The sequence below is a fragment of the Gopherus evgoodei genome, chromosome 4 (assembly GCF_007399415.2).
Source record: "Gopherus evgoodei ecotype Sinaloan lineage chromosome 4, rGopEvg1_v1.p, whole genome shotgun sequence".
In the NCBI taxonomy this organism is placed as follows: domain Eukaryota; kingdom Metazoa; phylum Chordata; order Testudines; family Testudinidae; genus Gopherus; species Gopherus evgoodei.
This window is the reverse complement of record NC_044325.1, coordinates 107476586-107494859: the sequence shown is the minus strand read 5'-3', so window position 1 is coordinate 107494859 and position 18274 is coordinate 107476586. Positions and strand designations below refer to the sequence as shown.

Sequence of the window (18274 nt, the reverse complement as noted above, 5' to 3'; positions counted from 1 at the left end):
TCTAAGACTTTTAATCCTGGTTTTGTTAGTGTGTATAAAAACAGCCAGACTGGCTAGGTCAGTCAAATTTTTGCTCTTGCTTTAGCTCTCTTAAACCTGTGTTTAAAAGAACTTGACTGTGGACATAAGTGCTGCTAAACTTTCTAGCTGGGAGGAAATTAACATCAGGCCTTCAAGAAGGTTGAATTAAGAGAGATGTACCAGACTGAGTTGATGCTAGAGCTATGGATTGTTGAACACTCCACAACACAGAGGTGCTGCACGGCTGTTGGTTCCATTCAGAGTATGGGTGAAGACCATGACAGCAAGAGACTGTTGACAGTTATGTGCTAGATGGGATTTCTCATTGCAGAAGCTGGTTTTCAGATTTTTTCTCATCTTCTGTAGAAAAGCCAGCCCCTGAGACTAGAAAAGGCAGCTCACTAAAGTCCTAACTGAGAAAACCTGCCAAAATATTAGCAGTAGCACGGCAGCAGTTTTGTTGGTGGATTCTTGTAGATGTATCTTTTTGGGACAATATCCTAATAGTTTTCCCCTTACTGACACAGAAGTGAAACACTTTCAAATTTCACATATATTTTCCTTACTAGGCAAACTGAAGGCATTAGCTAATGACAAATGTATTAAAAGCAAAATGGTTCCTACCTATCTTCTCTGTGTAGATATATCCTCAAAGGTGATTTAGCTAAAGCAAACTCAGGCCACTTTGCTGTGAATAAGAGCATCCCCACGGAGCTTAAATGCACTTTGTAGTTAATGCACTCAGTTGTAGTTAATGTCTTAACAATCCTGGAAGTTGCATATAAACAGGCCCTCCTCGATGGTGAAAAAGCATAATACACACATTTCATCAGGCAAGGTTAATATAATGACCTCTTCCCAATTTTTATTTATGCATTAGAGATAGTGGGAGTGGTTGAAAAGATGGTCAGTGATTCAACATCTCTGTAAAATAGCAGTTGATTAATTCCTGGTGCTTTTATGAATATTGGCAGCTTACAACCACCATTTTAACCACTAAAACTAAACAAGGTAGTTGGTAAATACAGCGTGTGTGTATATATATATTATATTAGGTTACTTCCTTACATATTGCAGAAATGTACACAAGTATAAAAAGGATCAGATTAACAACATGAGGGGGGACAAATTAAATCGTTTGCTGGTCAAGTTCTAGTACTGTCGGACTTTTAAGGACTTAAATTCAAAAGTTCAGATACTTTTTTGCCCTTTCCCCTGTCAAATATCACTACTCCTTTACGTAATGTGAAATATGGTATGGTTCAATGACATGTTCAAAAACTAAGTTAAAAAGTAAATGCAGATTCTGATTAAAGTCACTTTGTGTGTCAGTGTATAATCACATGTATCTGGTTTAATACTGCTTGTTTTTTCCATAAAGTAACATTTGTTCAAAGTCTTTCAGTATAGCTGAGGCTGAAGTACTAATTTTCAATTATCTTACAATCAATGTACATATTTCAGCTCATACAAATTAGCAAACAGTACGGAAATAATCACTGCCACAGATTATCAGTAAATTAAACACAGCTTTACCAGATACAGAAAAAAGTGGTAAGTTTCAAGAGCCTCAGGTAAGCTTTTTCTTGCAAAGTCTACAGTGCAGATGAAGTTCTGCTCTCCCATAAAGAAATGCATTCAGAACGTATGCAATGTGGCATTCCTTGTGTGATCCTCAGATTAAATCTGATGACCATTTTTCAAACAGATGCCATTACAATAGCTGAGAAAATGCATACAATATGGAAGTTTAATCTTCAGTACACCAAAAATTTGCAGAATATAAATTTACAGAAGATACAGGCTTTAGTCCTTACTATGTCTTAGAACTTCTGTTTCTTTCTTTTTGCACAGACTAGAGGATTTGGTGCAAGGAAGGTAAGAGGTGGCATGTCTATCAGTGGTAATTGTGACTAACTCTCTTCACCTCAGTTTGATCAGCAGCACTCAAGCCGGGAGGGACTGCATAGCACAACTTTGCCTACATATCCCTTTAGGTTGTATCCTCCCTCTTTAAAAAAGGTAACTAACTGAGGCACCTGTCATTTTCCATATCAAAGTATCTTTTCCCTTCACTTGAACTCATTTCCTGGTTCGGTTATTTATCTCCTGCAAATCTCACTTCTGTAGAAATTATTAAAACTAGCATGTTAATGAGACCAACCTCCCTCCCCAAGCCTTGCTTTTACGCAGTTCTCATGCACACTGCAACTCAAGCAGTTACAGGATCAAAGTCCTTTATTTCAAAAGGGATATCTACACCCAAGAACATCAAGCTAGTTGCAGAACATATCCCTCTTGTCCTGTAGCTGTTAAAAACAGGCCTAGAGAAGTAACTAAGAGTACATCTACACAGGGATGAAAAACCTGTGGCATGGCCGTGGCTGGCCCAGGTCAGGTAACCTGAGCTTAGGCTGCAGGGTATCGCTGTGTAGATATTTGCGTTCAGACTGGAGCCCATGCTCTCAGACCCTCCTCCCTCACAGGTTACCAGTGCTCAGGCTCCAGCCTGAGCCCTGCAAGCCCAAGTCAGCTCATCTTGGCCACCAAAAGTTTTTTTAAATCCCTGTGTAGATGTACCCTAAAGGCCCTTTTCTGCATTCTGCTATGATGTAGGGCCCCCTACACTGATGGAGGGCCACAGACAGCAGTAAGACTCTGCCACAGAAACTCATTACAGAATCAGGACCTAATGAATAAACCTGTTCTCTGGCAATTATGTCAGACTGTACTGCCGGTACTACCAAACAGAACCAAGATTTGAAGCTGCATTACACTGCAGAATACTGATGTCATTGCTACTGTATCATAATAAATACATTAACAAGCAACACCAATGAAACCTTATTTCACAAAAAAAAGACAAAAAGCACACCAATAAAAGAAAGTAGTGTCAGAGGTTTGATAACTACAATGGAAGGAGAGTGGGTTCAGAGACTATTGTAAAAGGAGGCTGGCAATTAAATTTATTTTCATCCAATGCATGTTTATACTTTACCCCCAAAAAAATTACACTCATGCCCATAAAAATGTCATCCATGGCATCTGAAAGCAAGCACTATTTTTCTCTTTCATCTAAAAGGGCTTTTTTAAAATCATAATACAAAAATCTGTGCTGTAAGCAGTCCTCCACTTTGCACTAACAAAAAGGCTTACTGTACTTTAAATACAAAGACTTATTAGACCTGAAGTTATGAGCCGCTGGATTTAACAAACATCATTTTATAATTGCTTTTCACATCTTTCTTGCTTTCTGGATCATCACCTTCACTGTCTTTTTCAGCAGATTGCAGTTCTTCTGCAGATTCCTCTTGCTCTGACTCAGAGTCACTTTCAGAGTCCTCTGGACTTTCAGGTTCAGGAGAGTATCTGTTCACATCATCTTGTCCTTCAGCCTCCTCCAGCTAGAATAAAATTCAGATTACAAAAAGAAGCTAAATCATTCCCCCAAGCAACCTCTAATTTTGACATTTAAATACAAATGCAATGAGTTTTCACTAGTTGCTACATTGTTCCTTTTGTGTTAGTGGTTGAAGATAGGACATGAGATTGAACAACAGAGGTACCAGATAAAACCCATCTTAGTCTTTAATATAGAGAGGATTAGTCTGTCAGATACTGGAATGACTGATTGTCAACTTCCTTAACATCTGAATTACACTGGTAAATGATATAAAGGTCTAGGATCATTGACATTACTAATGCAGTAACTGGACCCTCTCCATTTTGTTTGCTAACATTTAAACAGCAAAGGACGTAAGTTTTTAAACAATAATGCTTTATGCCGGGAAGGGTTTTTTAGCAAGAATGTGTGTGCACACAATATGCAGCTACTTTGTGGTTGACCACTAGCCTCATATTACTCAGCATGAAGGAACCAACAAAGAGAACTTGGAAGCATTATCAAATGTAATTGAGCATGCAAGGTTTTTACTGCCTCGTTACTTTAGCTTTGGTAGGAGTTCAGAGAGTCATGCTTGATGCAAGAAAATTGCTGCCATACTGTAGCCAACTTTAACGTGAGCCACATTATTTCTATGTGAGGATCATCAGGGACTCGTGTGCAAGATTGCAATGCTTTGTAAACCTGACACTATTTGGCAAATACAGCACTTAGTGCTATGGAAGAAATACTCAATGCACAATCTGACAATGATGGGCCAATACAGGTATTGCATCTATTTACACGAAAATGCCTTTCTAGGGAAAAAGTGCATGTGTGTTTGGAATAATAAGAGTTCGCTAATGTGGTACAAGTTCTTTAACTCAAGTCTAGCAACCTCACTGATATTTCAGCCTCATGCTTAAGTATCTTGTTTCTAGGCTTCATTTAAAGAGGTACGATAGTTTCATAATTTTTTTTTGTCTTCCTTCACTTTTCTGTGTCTCCTCCAGGCAGTGGTGGCCCTATCCTTTCCTCCCTGGAGACTGCCTCATAACTACGTGACTGGAGGAGAGACAGGATCATTTGAAGATTTCATCTGTGTCCAATAGTCATTTCCTACCTCTTCCAGATTTCCTTCTCCCCACCCCTCCTCATGCATTTGGACTATACAACATAATTATAATTGGAGCACGCAATCATAGCACCTCAGGCTCTGACTGAACCTCTTGGAGCTAAAGCAGTTTAATCTGGGTCAGTACATGAAGAGGAAACATCCCCCAACCTTTCCCAGGGAATCTCAGGAAATGGGGCTAGCAATTGGGTGGGCACTCCTCTGAGTTAGCACTGAATGGATACCCCTAGCTTGTCTTAAGGCATCGTGCTACTCTCATGTGGGTGCTGGTTTTTGGAAGATATAAAAAGCCTTAACTATTGTAGTCATTAAAGATTCCACAGCAGGTGTGAGTCCCATAATTATTTTGGTGAGTGTTCTATCTATTTAAATTCCCCTTGCAGTCAATTGAATAAAATATTCTTCATTTCCTATGTGAAATTGTTGGGTAGAGCTGCTATGTTACATCTCCGAGGAGCTTAATGAGATCTAGCTGTACCTACTGTAGAGTATGAATGTTTTCAGGTGTTCAAGAATTCTCACTGGTACCTCTGTGTCCAAGCCCAGGAAGCTCTTGGCTCCTGCAGATTTGTACGTGGTAAACTTATAGGGGTACTATGGGTTAGAGTACATTGGACATGTTGTTAAAAATGGCCATGGGATGTTTGTCATTCATTCTCTTTGCCCACTGGAGCAAGCCTGTCTGCATCAATAAGAGTAAGTAAACTACTACCTCACTGAAACCAAGTCCACAGTGTCGTCGATTTCTTCCAGACATAGTACTGTCCATGCTTTGCTGGAACTGAGACTCTAGGTCTTCATTCATTTTCTTGTCTTCTTCCCCTGCATGTCCAGTGTACTTGGTTATGGTTCAGTCAAATTAACAAAAACATCTGATTACACAAAATTACCAGATCTTTAGGATTTAGCACTGTATGAAAATATTTTTAATACTATTTATTGGGTTGACTATTTACTGCATAGTGAATACACCATCATCCTTGTAAAGTTATCTCTGCCTGGAACAATCAATTGTTCAACAGGAAAGTAAAATACTCTTATATTGCAATAAAGGTAGAATGATAGATTATCAAGTTCACCACAGGCTCATATTGTACCATGGATAGTACTATAAACAGGGTTTACTAGAATGTAAAATACTACCTTGTAAAATCAACCCCGTGTCTATACTAGAACAGTTCATTTTGAACATTACCCCATCCTGCCACTATTGCCATTTTTCATAGCAAGATGAAAATGTTATATTGGAGCAGGATCTTCAAGATATTCATTTGTGCAGCAAGCAGTCTCTATACTGGCAAATCAAGGCACTGCAAACCAATAGTTAAAATGAAGTAGCACACACATACACAGCAGTAAGTCAGAAGTTCACTACTGGACGTAACCTGCTACATTTTAGATGAACTACCTCTGCCTTGAGCCATTTCATCTCATACATTTGAATTCTTAACAGCATAAAATGGAAGCTGCTTAGCTTTCTTTTCACCAGCCATGGGAAGCAATTTGAAAATTAGCTCTCTTTTGTCTATTAAATAGCTGCTTTCACATATGCTATCCTGCTGCTTATTTTAATAAGTTATTACAATTTTTTTTCCAATAAGGCATTATGTCTATCCAGGAACAGTCTACATTATACAATGAAGAACCACCCTTGGCCTCGTTTACTGTGAGAGAGAAGCCAGGGACTTGTAGTTCTACTTCAATCTGCCACTGACTTCCTCCCTTGTAAAATGAGAGATAATTACTTACCCTTGCTGTGAGAATTAGTGTTTGTACAGTACGTTGAAGGTAACTATATATGTTTTTATTATTAAAGGAGGAAAAGACTGCCAACTGTGGGAAACAGGAGGAGAGGAGATGAAGAAGATTACTTTATATAGGAACAGAGGATGTTGGTTTCTTTGGTCTTTTAGCAAGGAGCAGGCCTCTTGTCAAAACCTAATCACAACTTCCTGCTACTGATCAATAATAGTACTTAACTCTTTCAAATATCCATTTATCTTTGTAAAGTACTTTACAAAGGAAGTAAGTATCATCAGTCACTTGCTCAAGGTCACCCAACAGGCCAGTGAGAGAACCACCTACAGAACTCAAGTTTCTCACATCCCAGTCCAGTGCTTTATCCACTAGACCACATGGCCTAGATCAGCTAAGAAGCTCTTACTACCAAGGCAAATTGTAGAAAAAAATGCAGAGGAGTCTGGCAGTTCTTATTCTGTACAGCTAAGAGAGGTTTTAACAAAGCTCTTATTCCGAACTTGATAAAGTCAGAGATATCCTGGCTTCTGATAATTAATCAGAGTCTGACTATGGGAAAAACAAAGACTTGCAGAGTCATCTACTGACTAGAAATAAGTCATAGTTTTGTACGTCTTATGTCCATGGCAATTCGTCTCAAAGTTTGCAAAGAAAAAAGTCTTGCTTTGACTATCAGGACTACATAATCAACAGGGACTCTGAAAAGTCAAGCCCAATTCTGATTTACACACAACATCCTCCATCAAAGGTCATCAGCTGGTAGTGTAACTGGTGATGATGCGTGAAGCATAATACAGTGTATCCTATCAGTCTGCAGCTACAGTCACCATCTGACACAGAATAAGATTTTTACTTCTATGTAAAGAAAAGGAGACAGCATATGTGGGCTCCAGTTTTGCAAAGCATTTAAGCACATGCAGAAGTGCTCTGCTGAATCTGGGCAGGAGGAAGTAGATATGTGCAGCAAAACTAGGCCTTTTTCAGTCACTATATTGACTAGTAAGAGACGATGAGATTATGCCAGTTCCCGGAATCTAACTTGTTTTCTTCAGCTTTAGTCACAGCAGTGAAGGTACAAGGACTCACCTCTGCCTCCCTAGATCAATGTTAGTTTACAGATTTCTAATTTGTATCAGCTATTAAACTGACCTGTTCTGAAATGAGACGTTGATCTGTGGTCTCCGATAACAAGGCGGCCAGTGTGTTCTTTCTAAAAGAAAATGCAATTTATTGTGAACTCTGACAGCTCTACCTACATACTAGAATTCTTGGATAGACGCACCTTACTGCTCACTATCACCAAGCTTTTTTTCGGGGGGGGGGGGAGAGAAAACACATATTAATGAGCTCTTTCACCAGCCAATGACTATCTGTTGACACAGCTAGCTTCATTTTCACCTTCCACTGATCATCTTGGAGGAAACCCCAGGAACCCTCCCAACCCCCAAATCTGTTCCTTTCCTTTTTACTTGCCAGTGTCACTCCAAAGGGGATGATTACAACCCTGCTGAAGTTGCATCAGGATGAGGGAAAAATAGATCACCTGAGGCCAGTATTATAATGCACAATAAAATTTCAAGTTACAATCAAGGTTTTGCCAGTTACAGTAATAACTCAACCTTTCTTTGATTCCCGTAGAAATTACTTAGCAGCTCAGAATCCTCCTCTACATAACTATTTTCTGTTCGTGTATTTTTTGCTTTTCCTTCTCATTCCCTTACTGGACAGAAGACCACCTGCTGGACTGAACTGATAGCTCCATAGGGCTGTACGTTCTTTTCCAACGAAACACCCACACAGGATAAGCAAAGATGTGGCCATGTGCCTTAACCCACAGCCCCGAATGGGAGAGCCCAACCTACAGTTTATGTAAGTCCCTAGGTTAAGACAGGGTCATGCTACTATCGCCAACAGCACTAAATTACTCTGTTAGGGGCAGAGAATAATAACTCCACCAGATTAGGGAAATACAACATTAGAGAAGCAGCAAAGAATCCTGTGGCACCTTATGGACTAACAGATGTTTTGGAGCATGAGCTTTCGTGGGTGAATACCCACTTCCTCAGATTCACCCACAAAAGCTCATGCTCCAAAACATCTGTTAGTCCATAAGGTGCCACAGGATTCTTTGCTGCTTTTACAGATCCAGACTAACACGGCTACCCCTCTGATACTTAACATTAGAAAAAAGTAATTAATTTAAGGGAAGGCTAATTTTAATTTTTGCCTCCAATTCAACTAAAAGCCACCCCATCTAGTAATTGCCGCCTGTATAAAAGAAAAAACTGCAACATTAAAGTGTATTTTAGGCACATATGAAAACATTCAGGCTCCAATATTGGTCTCTCGTGATTATTATTGTCTACATTAATCTCATGAAAAACAAAAGACTTACAATACGCAATGTCCACATATGTAAGTGGATTTAGATTTTGTCCTGCATAAGTAATTAAATTCCAAGCCATCTGACTGTGTTTGCTACTGAGTTACTCCAGTCTGGTTGCTGTTATATTTAGCCTTTGTATCCCAATCATCTGAAGCAAACTTTCACTTGTCTGGAGCCAACAACTGGGGGGGTGGGGGGGGAAGGGAGGGAGCGGGTTTGGTGTGTAAAACATTAGGCTATTGGTTATTCTCATAAGGGTGGGCTAGAAAGTGTTCCTGCCTACTGCAGGTGATGTACAGATATAAGAATCTGGAAAAACAATTATTTAGAATCAGTAGTTGTCGGAGGTGAAGTTGGAGCCCTTTTTTACTGAAAAGCAGTGCTACCCAGGCTAACTGTGGAGTAACAGGCCAGTATTCTGATAGTACATTTTACAGACACTATGTAATAAGTGGTTTGTGGCCTTGAAATAACTGTAGATTATAATTACAACTGTTAATTGCAGAAATCCTGCCAGAACTTAAAGTTATGTACAAAGGGATGCACAGATTAACGTAAGTATAACGTTTTAAAGAAAACTTCTACCTTCAAGCAAGCACTATCTTATCAATACAGTAACATCTTCACTTTCAAAAAGAACAGAAAACACTATGCAATCACTTTCAGTGTGATCAGTGAATTGTTTTGTCATTTGAAAAATCCTTTCCTAATAGCAACTACCCTTTATTTACACGGAATGCTTGGATTTAAATAAATAACAAAATCTCACCTTTCCTGCTCCCATAAGTCTCAAGAACTTTTGCTTTCTTTCTTCATTACCTAAATCTACTGCCTCCCAGCTGCTCGATCCCTGCTGGAAGATAGAAGGTAATAAATTATTTTTAAAAAAAAAAGAAAAAAGATCAGTTTCATCTAAAAGCTTGTTTACAGTAAATAAAATATTTCAAGTTATACATAACTTGAGCATTTCTCCAATGCACTAATGATACAACATTTACGGTCACACAGTTTCAATACATGACTAGGGCCCCCTATGACATGATCATGACTTAACTCGCTCATTTAATAATATCAACTCTGAGAAGTGTTTTAAGGACACAGTTGTTTGTTTTAATAAATAGGTTCTAGTGAAGAGTGAGTAGGGAAGGGAGCAGGAAGGCCTTTTAATAAACTAAACAGATTTAGATGCAGTAGTCTCAAAGGTGGTCAACAGGCACTAGAAAAAGATCTTCTTATAACATCAACAAGCCATTGAATTAATTTTAAAAATGCAAGCATGGATTCTGATTTTTGAAGCCATTTGCAGAAAGCTAACATATCTAGCAAGAATAAACCCCTGAAGAACTTGCACAGGAAGGAAGGGAGAAAACTCAAGCAAATGAAAAATAATCGTACAGTTAACTGACAAGCCACTTTTGAACTTGATCAAGATTCACGCCTATCAAACAAAATCTTGAAAATAAACAGAGATTTGGGCCTCTTCAGGAGGCAGAAGAAGCGCGGGGTGGTACCCAGCCCAGACCGGCGGCTCGCAGGCTGGCCTAGTAGTGGCAACAGACCACGTCCATTATAGAGCGAGCACTGGGCATGAATGCAGCCAGCAGCGCTCCCAGCACGGAGGCACATCCCCTCTGAACCGACTGCTCCCCCCCTCCCCGGCTGCTCAGGGAAGGCGGGCGGCCTTCACACAGGGCCGAGTCTGTTCAAGCGGGACACACGGCGGCTCAGCCCGGTGAGAAGCTTCAGGTCCCTCCCCGCCACCAGGCAGCGTCAGGGCACCGAGAGCGGGACGGAGCCTCGGCTACTTCACTGACCTGCAACAGGCCGATCAGGGCCTGCCCGGCGCGAACCGCCACCCCCGCCCTTACCCCGGGTTCATCTCCCAGTCCCCTCCTCGCCCCAGGCCTCCCACGGCCCGGCCCCCGCGCTATTTACATCGGGGGAGGCCGCTCGCTTCATGCCGTGACGGGGCTGCGTCTCCCTGGCCGAACTCATCTTCCCTCAGGCTGCGGGATCGGCGCCCAGGCCGCGGCCCTCACGTCTTCCTTCGCGGCCTGGCGGGCGGCAACACGACGGCGGCCCCGCTAGCAGGTCAATATCCCGGCAGGCGCCGGGGACGCTGGGAGTTGTAGTTCTTCTCTGGTGACTCGCACTGGTGGAGGGCGGGAGAGACTTCACGGCCCAGAATCCTCTGCGACGGGAGAGGGGCGGTGCCGGCCCATGATTGGCCATGGCGCAAAGCGTCCCGGTCCTCGCGGGTGGTGACTGTAGCGCCGGAGTAGCGGGGTCCTGCTCAATTGCAAGACGCCGAGGCTGTGAGGACTGGGTTCGAGTCCCGGGCCCGCCAGAGTAACAAACCTGCCATTTATTCCGTGCTAAACCCTTCGCCTACCCCTCGTGGGGCTGCCTGGCCGCGCCCGCGCTTTTATGGAAACGTGCCTGACGCAGTCTGAGGCCGGGTGTTAAAAGGGAACCGAGCTCCCCTCTGCGCCGCCTGCCCTGGCGAACCCGGGGAGCCGCGTCTCTAATAAAAGGCAGGAGCTTCCTCGGGGCGCGCGCCGCAGCTGGTGTGACGAGAACCCCCCATTCAGTTTGCGCTGACTCTCCCGCAGGCTGTGTGCAAGCCTAACGTCTCCCCGAGCCTCCCATCTTGAGCCCAAAGCAGAGAGCCCTTTTCACAAAGCTGGCCAGCTTTTCCTAGTCCAGGGCGACCAGACAGCAAGTGTGAAAAATCAGGACAGTGGTGGAGGGTAATAGGCACCTATATGAGACAAAGCCCCAAATATCGGGACTGTCCCTATAAAATTGGGACATCTGGTCACCCTGTCCTAGGCGCAGATGGGCTGACGGCATGGCCACCTCCTGTGTGCTGTGGGTTTCCCTTCCTCAAGTAAGATGAGGTGTGAAATAATACTTGGCCATTTTCCTGGCCTTTCCACTGGTAGGTGACAGGGCTCCGAGCCCTCCTGGGCTGCTGGGAGCAGAAGGAAAGAACTGGACAAACTTGAGGGGACATGAGGTTGTGAGCAGCTTCTCCTGAATATGCAGCCAGGGACCAGCTATGTGGTAAAAACAGTCTCATGTTCTGTTAGGCAGGAAATGTGCATGCTAATGTGAATTTCATTTATATTTGTGTGGAGAGGTTTTTTTAATGCAATTTTTATCTGATACTTCAATGGCCTGCCCTAGCAAGTGGTTATATCTGTACAGAGCCTAGTGAAATAGGACCTGAGCCCTGACTGAGGCTCTTGGGTGCAGCTGTAAATGATAACATGCTTATCCACCCAAGGAAAGGCACCACCAGAAAAAAATAAACAGTTCACCACCATAGGAGGCTGCAATACTACATTTCTGCCATTATGTGGTGCTGTGGAAGCCTATAAATCTACAGCCATGCAGGCCCTATCCCATAATTCTAAAAAGGTACCTTTCATGAGGACCTAAGCAAGGATATTTTCTTATGAGACTTAAATTCAGAAGACTTAGGACCTTAGGGAACCATTTATCTAAAGTAAGTGAGTGCATTTGTGGCTGGTGTATGTGACTTAGTTTTCTCTCTTTTCTTTCTTTCTTTATATTTCACCTGGGGTTCCACAGTTTTGCTAAGTATCATACACAGAGAGTAACAGTCATGCTTGGAAGCTGTTTGGGGTGGGGGCTATATTTTTGTTCTGTCTTTATACAATGCCTTGCACAGTGATGTTCAGCTTCAGAACTAGGGTTCGTATGCCTCATAGTAATAGACATAGTAAATAACAATGCTTGTGGATCTCCCTCACACATACACACACATTTTCTCAGATTGCTGAGAGCTCATACACCACTCATTGTTGCAGGGACTGAGCAGCATTTTCCAACAATTACCCCTCTGAGGTGCACTGTGGTGACATATGAAACAGACTGGCAGTCTGTTTTCTGCCTCCCCGTCCTCCAACTGCTCCCTGCCCTTGGCCCTTTCTGCCTTGCAATCTGTTTCTCACTGAAACCAAGTACCCATCCTTCTCTTCCAGGCTCTCCTACTCACACCCGGTAACCTATCCCTGGGTCCTATTTCCCTATTATAACAACTCCTCAAGGTTCACTCCATTAACTCCCTCAGATTCCCTCCCATCCAGCAACCATATCTTCTGCCCCATCTCCTGGTTCCATCAGTTATTGCTGCATTGTATCTGGAGCCCCAAAGCCTTCTAATTACCACTCCTAAAGAGTACTGGGAATAAGAGCCTGACTTCCCTTACACCTGTTGCTACTGTTCAGAAGCCTTAGGAGGTAAATTAGTGATATATCATTCATGGAGGTGAAAATACCTTGAGTCGCTAGTACTGGATGGTATTCATCTAAGTAGTTTTCCCCATTTGGTTTCTCTTTTTCCTGGAAGCAGAGGTTCCTCTTTTCTGGGATTGTCTTAATCTAGAGGGACTGTCTTGATAAATTTTAATGAAACTGAAAATTTACCTAGACTCAGTAGATCTAGACAGGAAAATGCACAGCCATCTCTGTGGTGCCTACCCTCCTACATTAATACTAACAATAATCCTCCTCCACTGTGATTTTTTCATACTACTAGAAAATTGCACCAGTTTAACTAAAGGAAAGATTTTAAACTAATTCAATTAAACTGATGCAAATGAATGTGTGGACACTTTTATTTCAGTTTTTAAGCCATGTTTATCATGGTTTAGCTTGATTACACTGCTCTACAGCCAAAATGCTTCTGAAATAAATGTAGTCCAACTTTACTAATTCTAGGTCACTGAGAACGAAAATGATGCTTAAAATTGTTGATTGGCTCTAGTTTTCAAGATATGCTATTGGGTCAGTATATACGACCCTTGACTTGGGAATGGCGGAGGATAAGTGAGTTCTAAAGGGAAGGGATCTCAATTTAAACCAGAAATGACTAAAATACATCTTTGACTGGATCTATGAATAAATCTATGACTGGGTTTGGACGGTACTTTCTTTTTAGGCAAAACAATGATGCAATCTGAAGCTGGTATTGCGTCATACATGATGTGAATTGCATCATGTTATTCCTGGAAGTCATGGATGATGCAATCATAACGAAGCTTACATCACTCTGCTGAACAAATTGCCCTATATAAGCTCTAGAAATCATACAGTGTCGTGCTCTCTTATTTGTCAGTGTTTGATTTTGCAAAGGGACACATTTCTGTTTAGCCAAAGTAAGCAGAGATGCCTTGTACTTGTGTGAACAGTGCAGATAACTTCTGCTATGTTTGTGGTGAAGTGACTTTTGCATCACAAAAGCGCAGTATAACCACTACGGTTAAGAAAGCCTATCACCTTTATTTTGGCTGCAAAATTGGAGATCAGGACAAGAGGTGGGGCCCATACATATGCTGCAACACTTGTGCAACAAATCTTCGCCAGTGGTTGAACAGGAAAAGGAAATCTATGCCTTTTGCAGTGCCAATGATTTGGAGAGAGCCAACAGATCATACCAGCAATTGTTACTTCTGCATCGTGCCTCCAGTTGGGAAAGGTGTGTCGAAGAAGAAAAAGTGGACTGTGCATTATCCAAACATTCCATCAGCTATATGCCCAGTACCCCACGGAGAAGGACTGCCGGTTCCTGATGCACCAGAATCATTCTCACTTGAGTCAGATGAGGAAGAGGAAGAAGATGAAACTTCTGGTCCTGAACCATCAATGTCACAGGACCCACATTTTCTCCCATCCTCCTCCTCTGAACCACACTTCATAACACAAGGTGAACTGAATGACCTTGTCAGGGATTTGGAACTACCCAAGAGTAAGGCAGAGCTGTTGGGCTCCAAACTACAGCAGTGGAATCTCCTGGCAGGCTATCAGGGCAAATGGAGCCCATCAATGCTTGCAGACTATTGCTGGATAGTGACAAGAGATGCTCCATTTAATGAATACAAGAGACAAGCCAAGAAGCGCCGAGTAGACACCGAATAGGACTAAACTATGTACATAATAGTTTTTTGCCTTTTGTTTCATAATAAATTTTATTTATATTACCCTTTTGCTTATTTTTAAAGTGTTACATAAACAGGACAAGTGAAATATTATCATGTAAAGCAACCATAAACACATGAAAAGACCTAGGTTTACAATTTATGATTAAAACTCTACTATCTACACAATATACATAGACATAAAATGTAAAAACTTAAATATCTTAGAAACAGTAGCCAATCAGTTGTTTTAATTGTCATATTTGAATTCAGCACATCAAAATACATAATAAATATCACATTTTATCTCTGAAGCAGACGACTTCTCAAAAATTGTAGACCAGTGTTACTTAAGGAATCTGTTTTTACTAAATCAAAATAAACTACTCTTAAACTGAAAGCTCACACAGAGTTTGCAGTGGTTTAACTACATTTATGTAAAAACATATTAAAGTTAAACAAGGACAATTTCTTGGTGGATACAAAGAAGCAAATTTTCAAAAATGCCCAAGTGACTGAAGAGCCTAAATCCCAATTTCCAAAATGACTTAGACCTTTTTAGAAGCTTAAGTCCCACGGACAATCACATTGGAAAATGAGATATAAGCTTCTCAGTCACCTGTGTAAAATTTTCAAAATTGCCTAAGCCTGTGCTTCAGACTCCACCCTGCTCCCCCAGTTACCTTGCAGAAGTGAATCAGAATCAAAGAAAAGCAGGAGTGGCTGATAGATCAGCATTCTGCAGTGTAGACAGAGTAGAAGGTTCAGCAGATCTAGTGTTTTGTAGTACATTGGATAGAACAGCATCCAGGTAGACTTGGACAGAGATACGAGTTGTTTGTAGAAACTTAATTTTCTGAATTTCATGGCTTTCAAATTTTTTGCTTTTTGTTTTATAATACAATGTTAGGATGACATTCTTTTGAATTAACTTGCAATCTTAATGGAGATTTTTTTTTATTTTGTCTGGGAATGTAAAATCTCTTTTATCCCACAGTAGAATAGTGATACAGTAATAATAAAAACACACTAGCTTTAACTGTCCAAATATTTTGCAGAGTTATAGCTGCACCTTGATTCCTGTAAATGTGAATGGAAGTTCTAGTGCCTTGAAAATGTAGTGGAATTGTATCTTCACTTTTTATATTGAACATTTACAGCTGTCAGTTTGTGTTGGTTAGCCTAAGGACTTGTTTCCTTATTAAAAAAAACTTCTTACCAAAAAGATCTTGTTGTCTCATGTGATTCCAAAAAACAAACAAACCGTAGCTATGATTGTTTATCTCCACAACAATAGCATCATTAAGGAATGAGATTGCAAAATGTTGCAATTTATTGTTTATATTTGTAAGAAAAGTACAAAGAAATGAGAAATATTCTTATATTCTAAAACTAACCCAAAGCGCAGATGAGCTTTCTTTTAAATTGTGGCTTGCTATGATATGCAGTGCAGGTTTTTGTAAAATAGTAAGATCCACGTATTTGTATTGTATTGTTAGTTGTATAGGAACAGTGATATCCTGGTTGTATTTTAATAATGGGCTCTCACAAATGACCTGCAATAAACCCAGTCTAAGGTGTGTGTACGTGCAGGAAGGGTGAGGAAAGGGATTTCTAAATTAAAGAGCCACAAGTCATAAGGACTGGATGGTATTCATCCAAGGCAGGGGTGGTCAACCTGTGGCTCCGGAGCCACATGCGGCTCTTCAGACATTAATATGCGGCTCCTTGTACAGGCATCGACTCGGGGGCTGGAGCTACAGGCGCCAACTTTCCAATGTGGCAAGGGATGCTCACTGCTCAAGCCCTGGCTCTGTCACAGGCTCTGCCCCCACTCCATCCCTTCCTGCCCCCTCCCCTCAGCCTGCAGTGCCTTCGTTCTTCCCCCTAGACCCTTCTGCACACCACAAAACAGCTGGTTGGGAGGTGTGGTGAGGGAGGGCTGCCCGTGGGCGGGAGGTGCTGGGGAGCGGGAAGCTCGGGGTGGGGGGGGGGGGGCTTCTGATGTCTTACTGTGGCTCTTTGGCAATGCACATCGGTAAATTCTGGCTCTTTCTCAGGCTCAGGTTGGCCACCCCTGATCCAAGGCTTCTGGAGTAACATAAGAATTAAATGATTGATCCTCTAACAAAAATATGGACTTTTTCATTAAAATCAGCTAGGAGTGAAGGATGGCAAATTTTGTACCTCTTTTTGCAGAGGTGTTATAAGTAATTCTGGTATAGGCTTTTACCAGTGAGTCTTACGTCAGCACCAGGAATGCTGGTAAATTATAATTAAAAACAGAATTATGAAATCCTGTTAGATGCATGTGATAGGGACAAAAGGCCATATATGTGTAAAGAAAAATTATGCTTCTCCAATCTGTTAGAATTCTTTGAGTGGGTAAACAAAATAGGGGGTAAAAACGGTCTGGATGACATTTGGACTTTCCAAAAGATTCACAAAGATTTCACAAGATTGTTATGAGGCTGTTATGGAAACTGAGTAGTCATGAAATGATGAGTAGAAGTTCAGTCATGGCATGGGGGAAAAACTGTCCATAAGTCAAAAAACAGAGTAAGAATAGATGGCTGGCTTTCAGCAGAGCCAAAGGTTAATGGTGGGGTATAGGAATTGATGTTTAATATATTTACTGATTATCCTGAAAAACAGATGAACAGTGAGATGGCAAAATTATTTGATAACTTTTCCCTCAGACCTCTGTCCGAGTCTTTATATAGTGAGTTCTGCCCTCAGAGTGAGGAGCATGCCTTCTTTTCTAGTTGGAAAGAGCCCAGTGCATTGTGAGAACTACTGGAAATAAATTACACAGAATAATGGCCTCAGTGTGGATTGTCTGTCTCTGCCAAGTTTTGAGTTTCAGACTTCAATTATATTTGTTATAGCTCTAGCCTCTGTTCTGAAAGAAGCATGGCTACAGCTTTGTTTTAGCTGAATTGAAAAATGTCTAAATAGATTTTTCTCAAACTTTGGGCAGATAAAAGCATAGAAAATTTCAGTTCTAAAGGTGAATGTTTTTGGAAAGTTGTAAGTATGTGAAAGCAGGGGGCTATAATGGAAACACTTCTGCAAGGTCTCCCTAGCTTTGAAGACCCTTGTATAGTATCTACAGCTTTTTGGTAGCTGACTATGTAGAAATGGCTTGATGTAGAGGAATGGGATTGGGAATCAGGATCTCCTGAATTATACTCCTGGCTGCACCATTGACTCATTGGCCTTGGGTAAGTTATTTCACCTTTCTGCTTTAGCTGTAAAATTGGGATAATATATCTCTTTGCCTCAAGACATTGTTGAGGATTTATTGCACAGCACTGTGCACGTTGAAAGCACTATGGAAGCGCTAAATACAAAGTGTAGTGTAACTGGTCTGTATCAGTTGTTAATATGCTAACAGATTAGCCCATATAATTCAGAGCATTTAGGAGCAACCTAAGTGGTTTAGGATTTTTAATTGTAACTAAGAAAATTCTGATCCTCAAAGTAGCTATCCCTCTGGGAAAAGGGAATGTTAGCAGAACCTCTCTATAAGAAAGCTTAGCAGTATAGCCGATCAATATTTTTAATTTGAAACATTTATAGAGTAAAATAGCTATTTTTTTAAAAAGGAAGTTTTAGCAGAAAATCTGTTTCTTTTGAAAATTTTC

At 41.2% G+C, this 18274-nt stretch overlaps 1 protein-coding gene across 2 annotated transcripts; it reads right to left on the bottom strand.

Annotated features, from left to right (window-relative positions):
* Nucleotides 1–860: 860 nt before the first annotated feature.
* Nucleotides 861–10804, bottom strand: C4H11orf58 (chromosome 4 C11orf58 homolog). Of its 2 annotated transcripts, none has more exons than XM_030560479.1 (5): nt 10618–10804; nt 9452–9532; nt 7446–7506; nt 5251–5360; nt 861–3425 (listed from the first exon to the last, which is right to left on the bottom strand). In XM_030560479.1, the coding sequence occupies exons 1-5, from the start codon at nt 10675–10677 to the stop codon at nt 3213–3215; spliced, it is 525 nt and encodes a 174-aa protein (XP_030416339.1). In that variant the 5' UTR covers nt 10678–10804; the 3' UTR covers nt 861–3212. The 2 variants fall into 2 exon arrangements, with proteins under 2 accessions (XP_030416339.1, XP_030416338.1); XM_030560478.1 differs by having other exon boundaries at nt 9452–9535; nt 10618–10803.
* Nucleotides 10805–18274: the final 7470 nt, after the last annotated feature.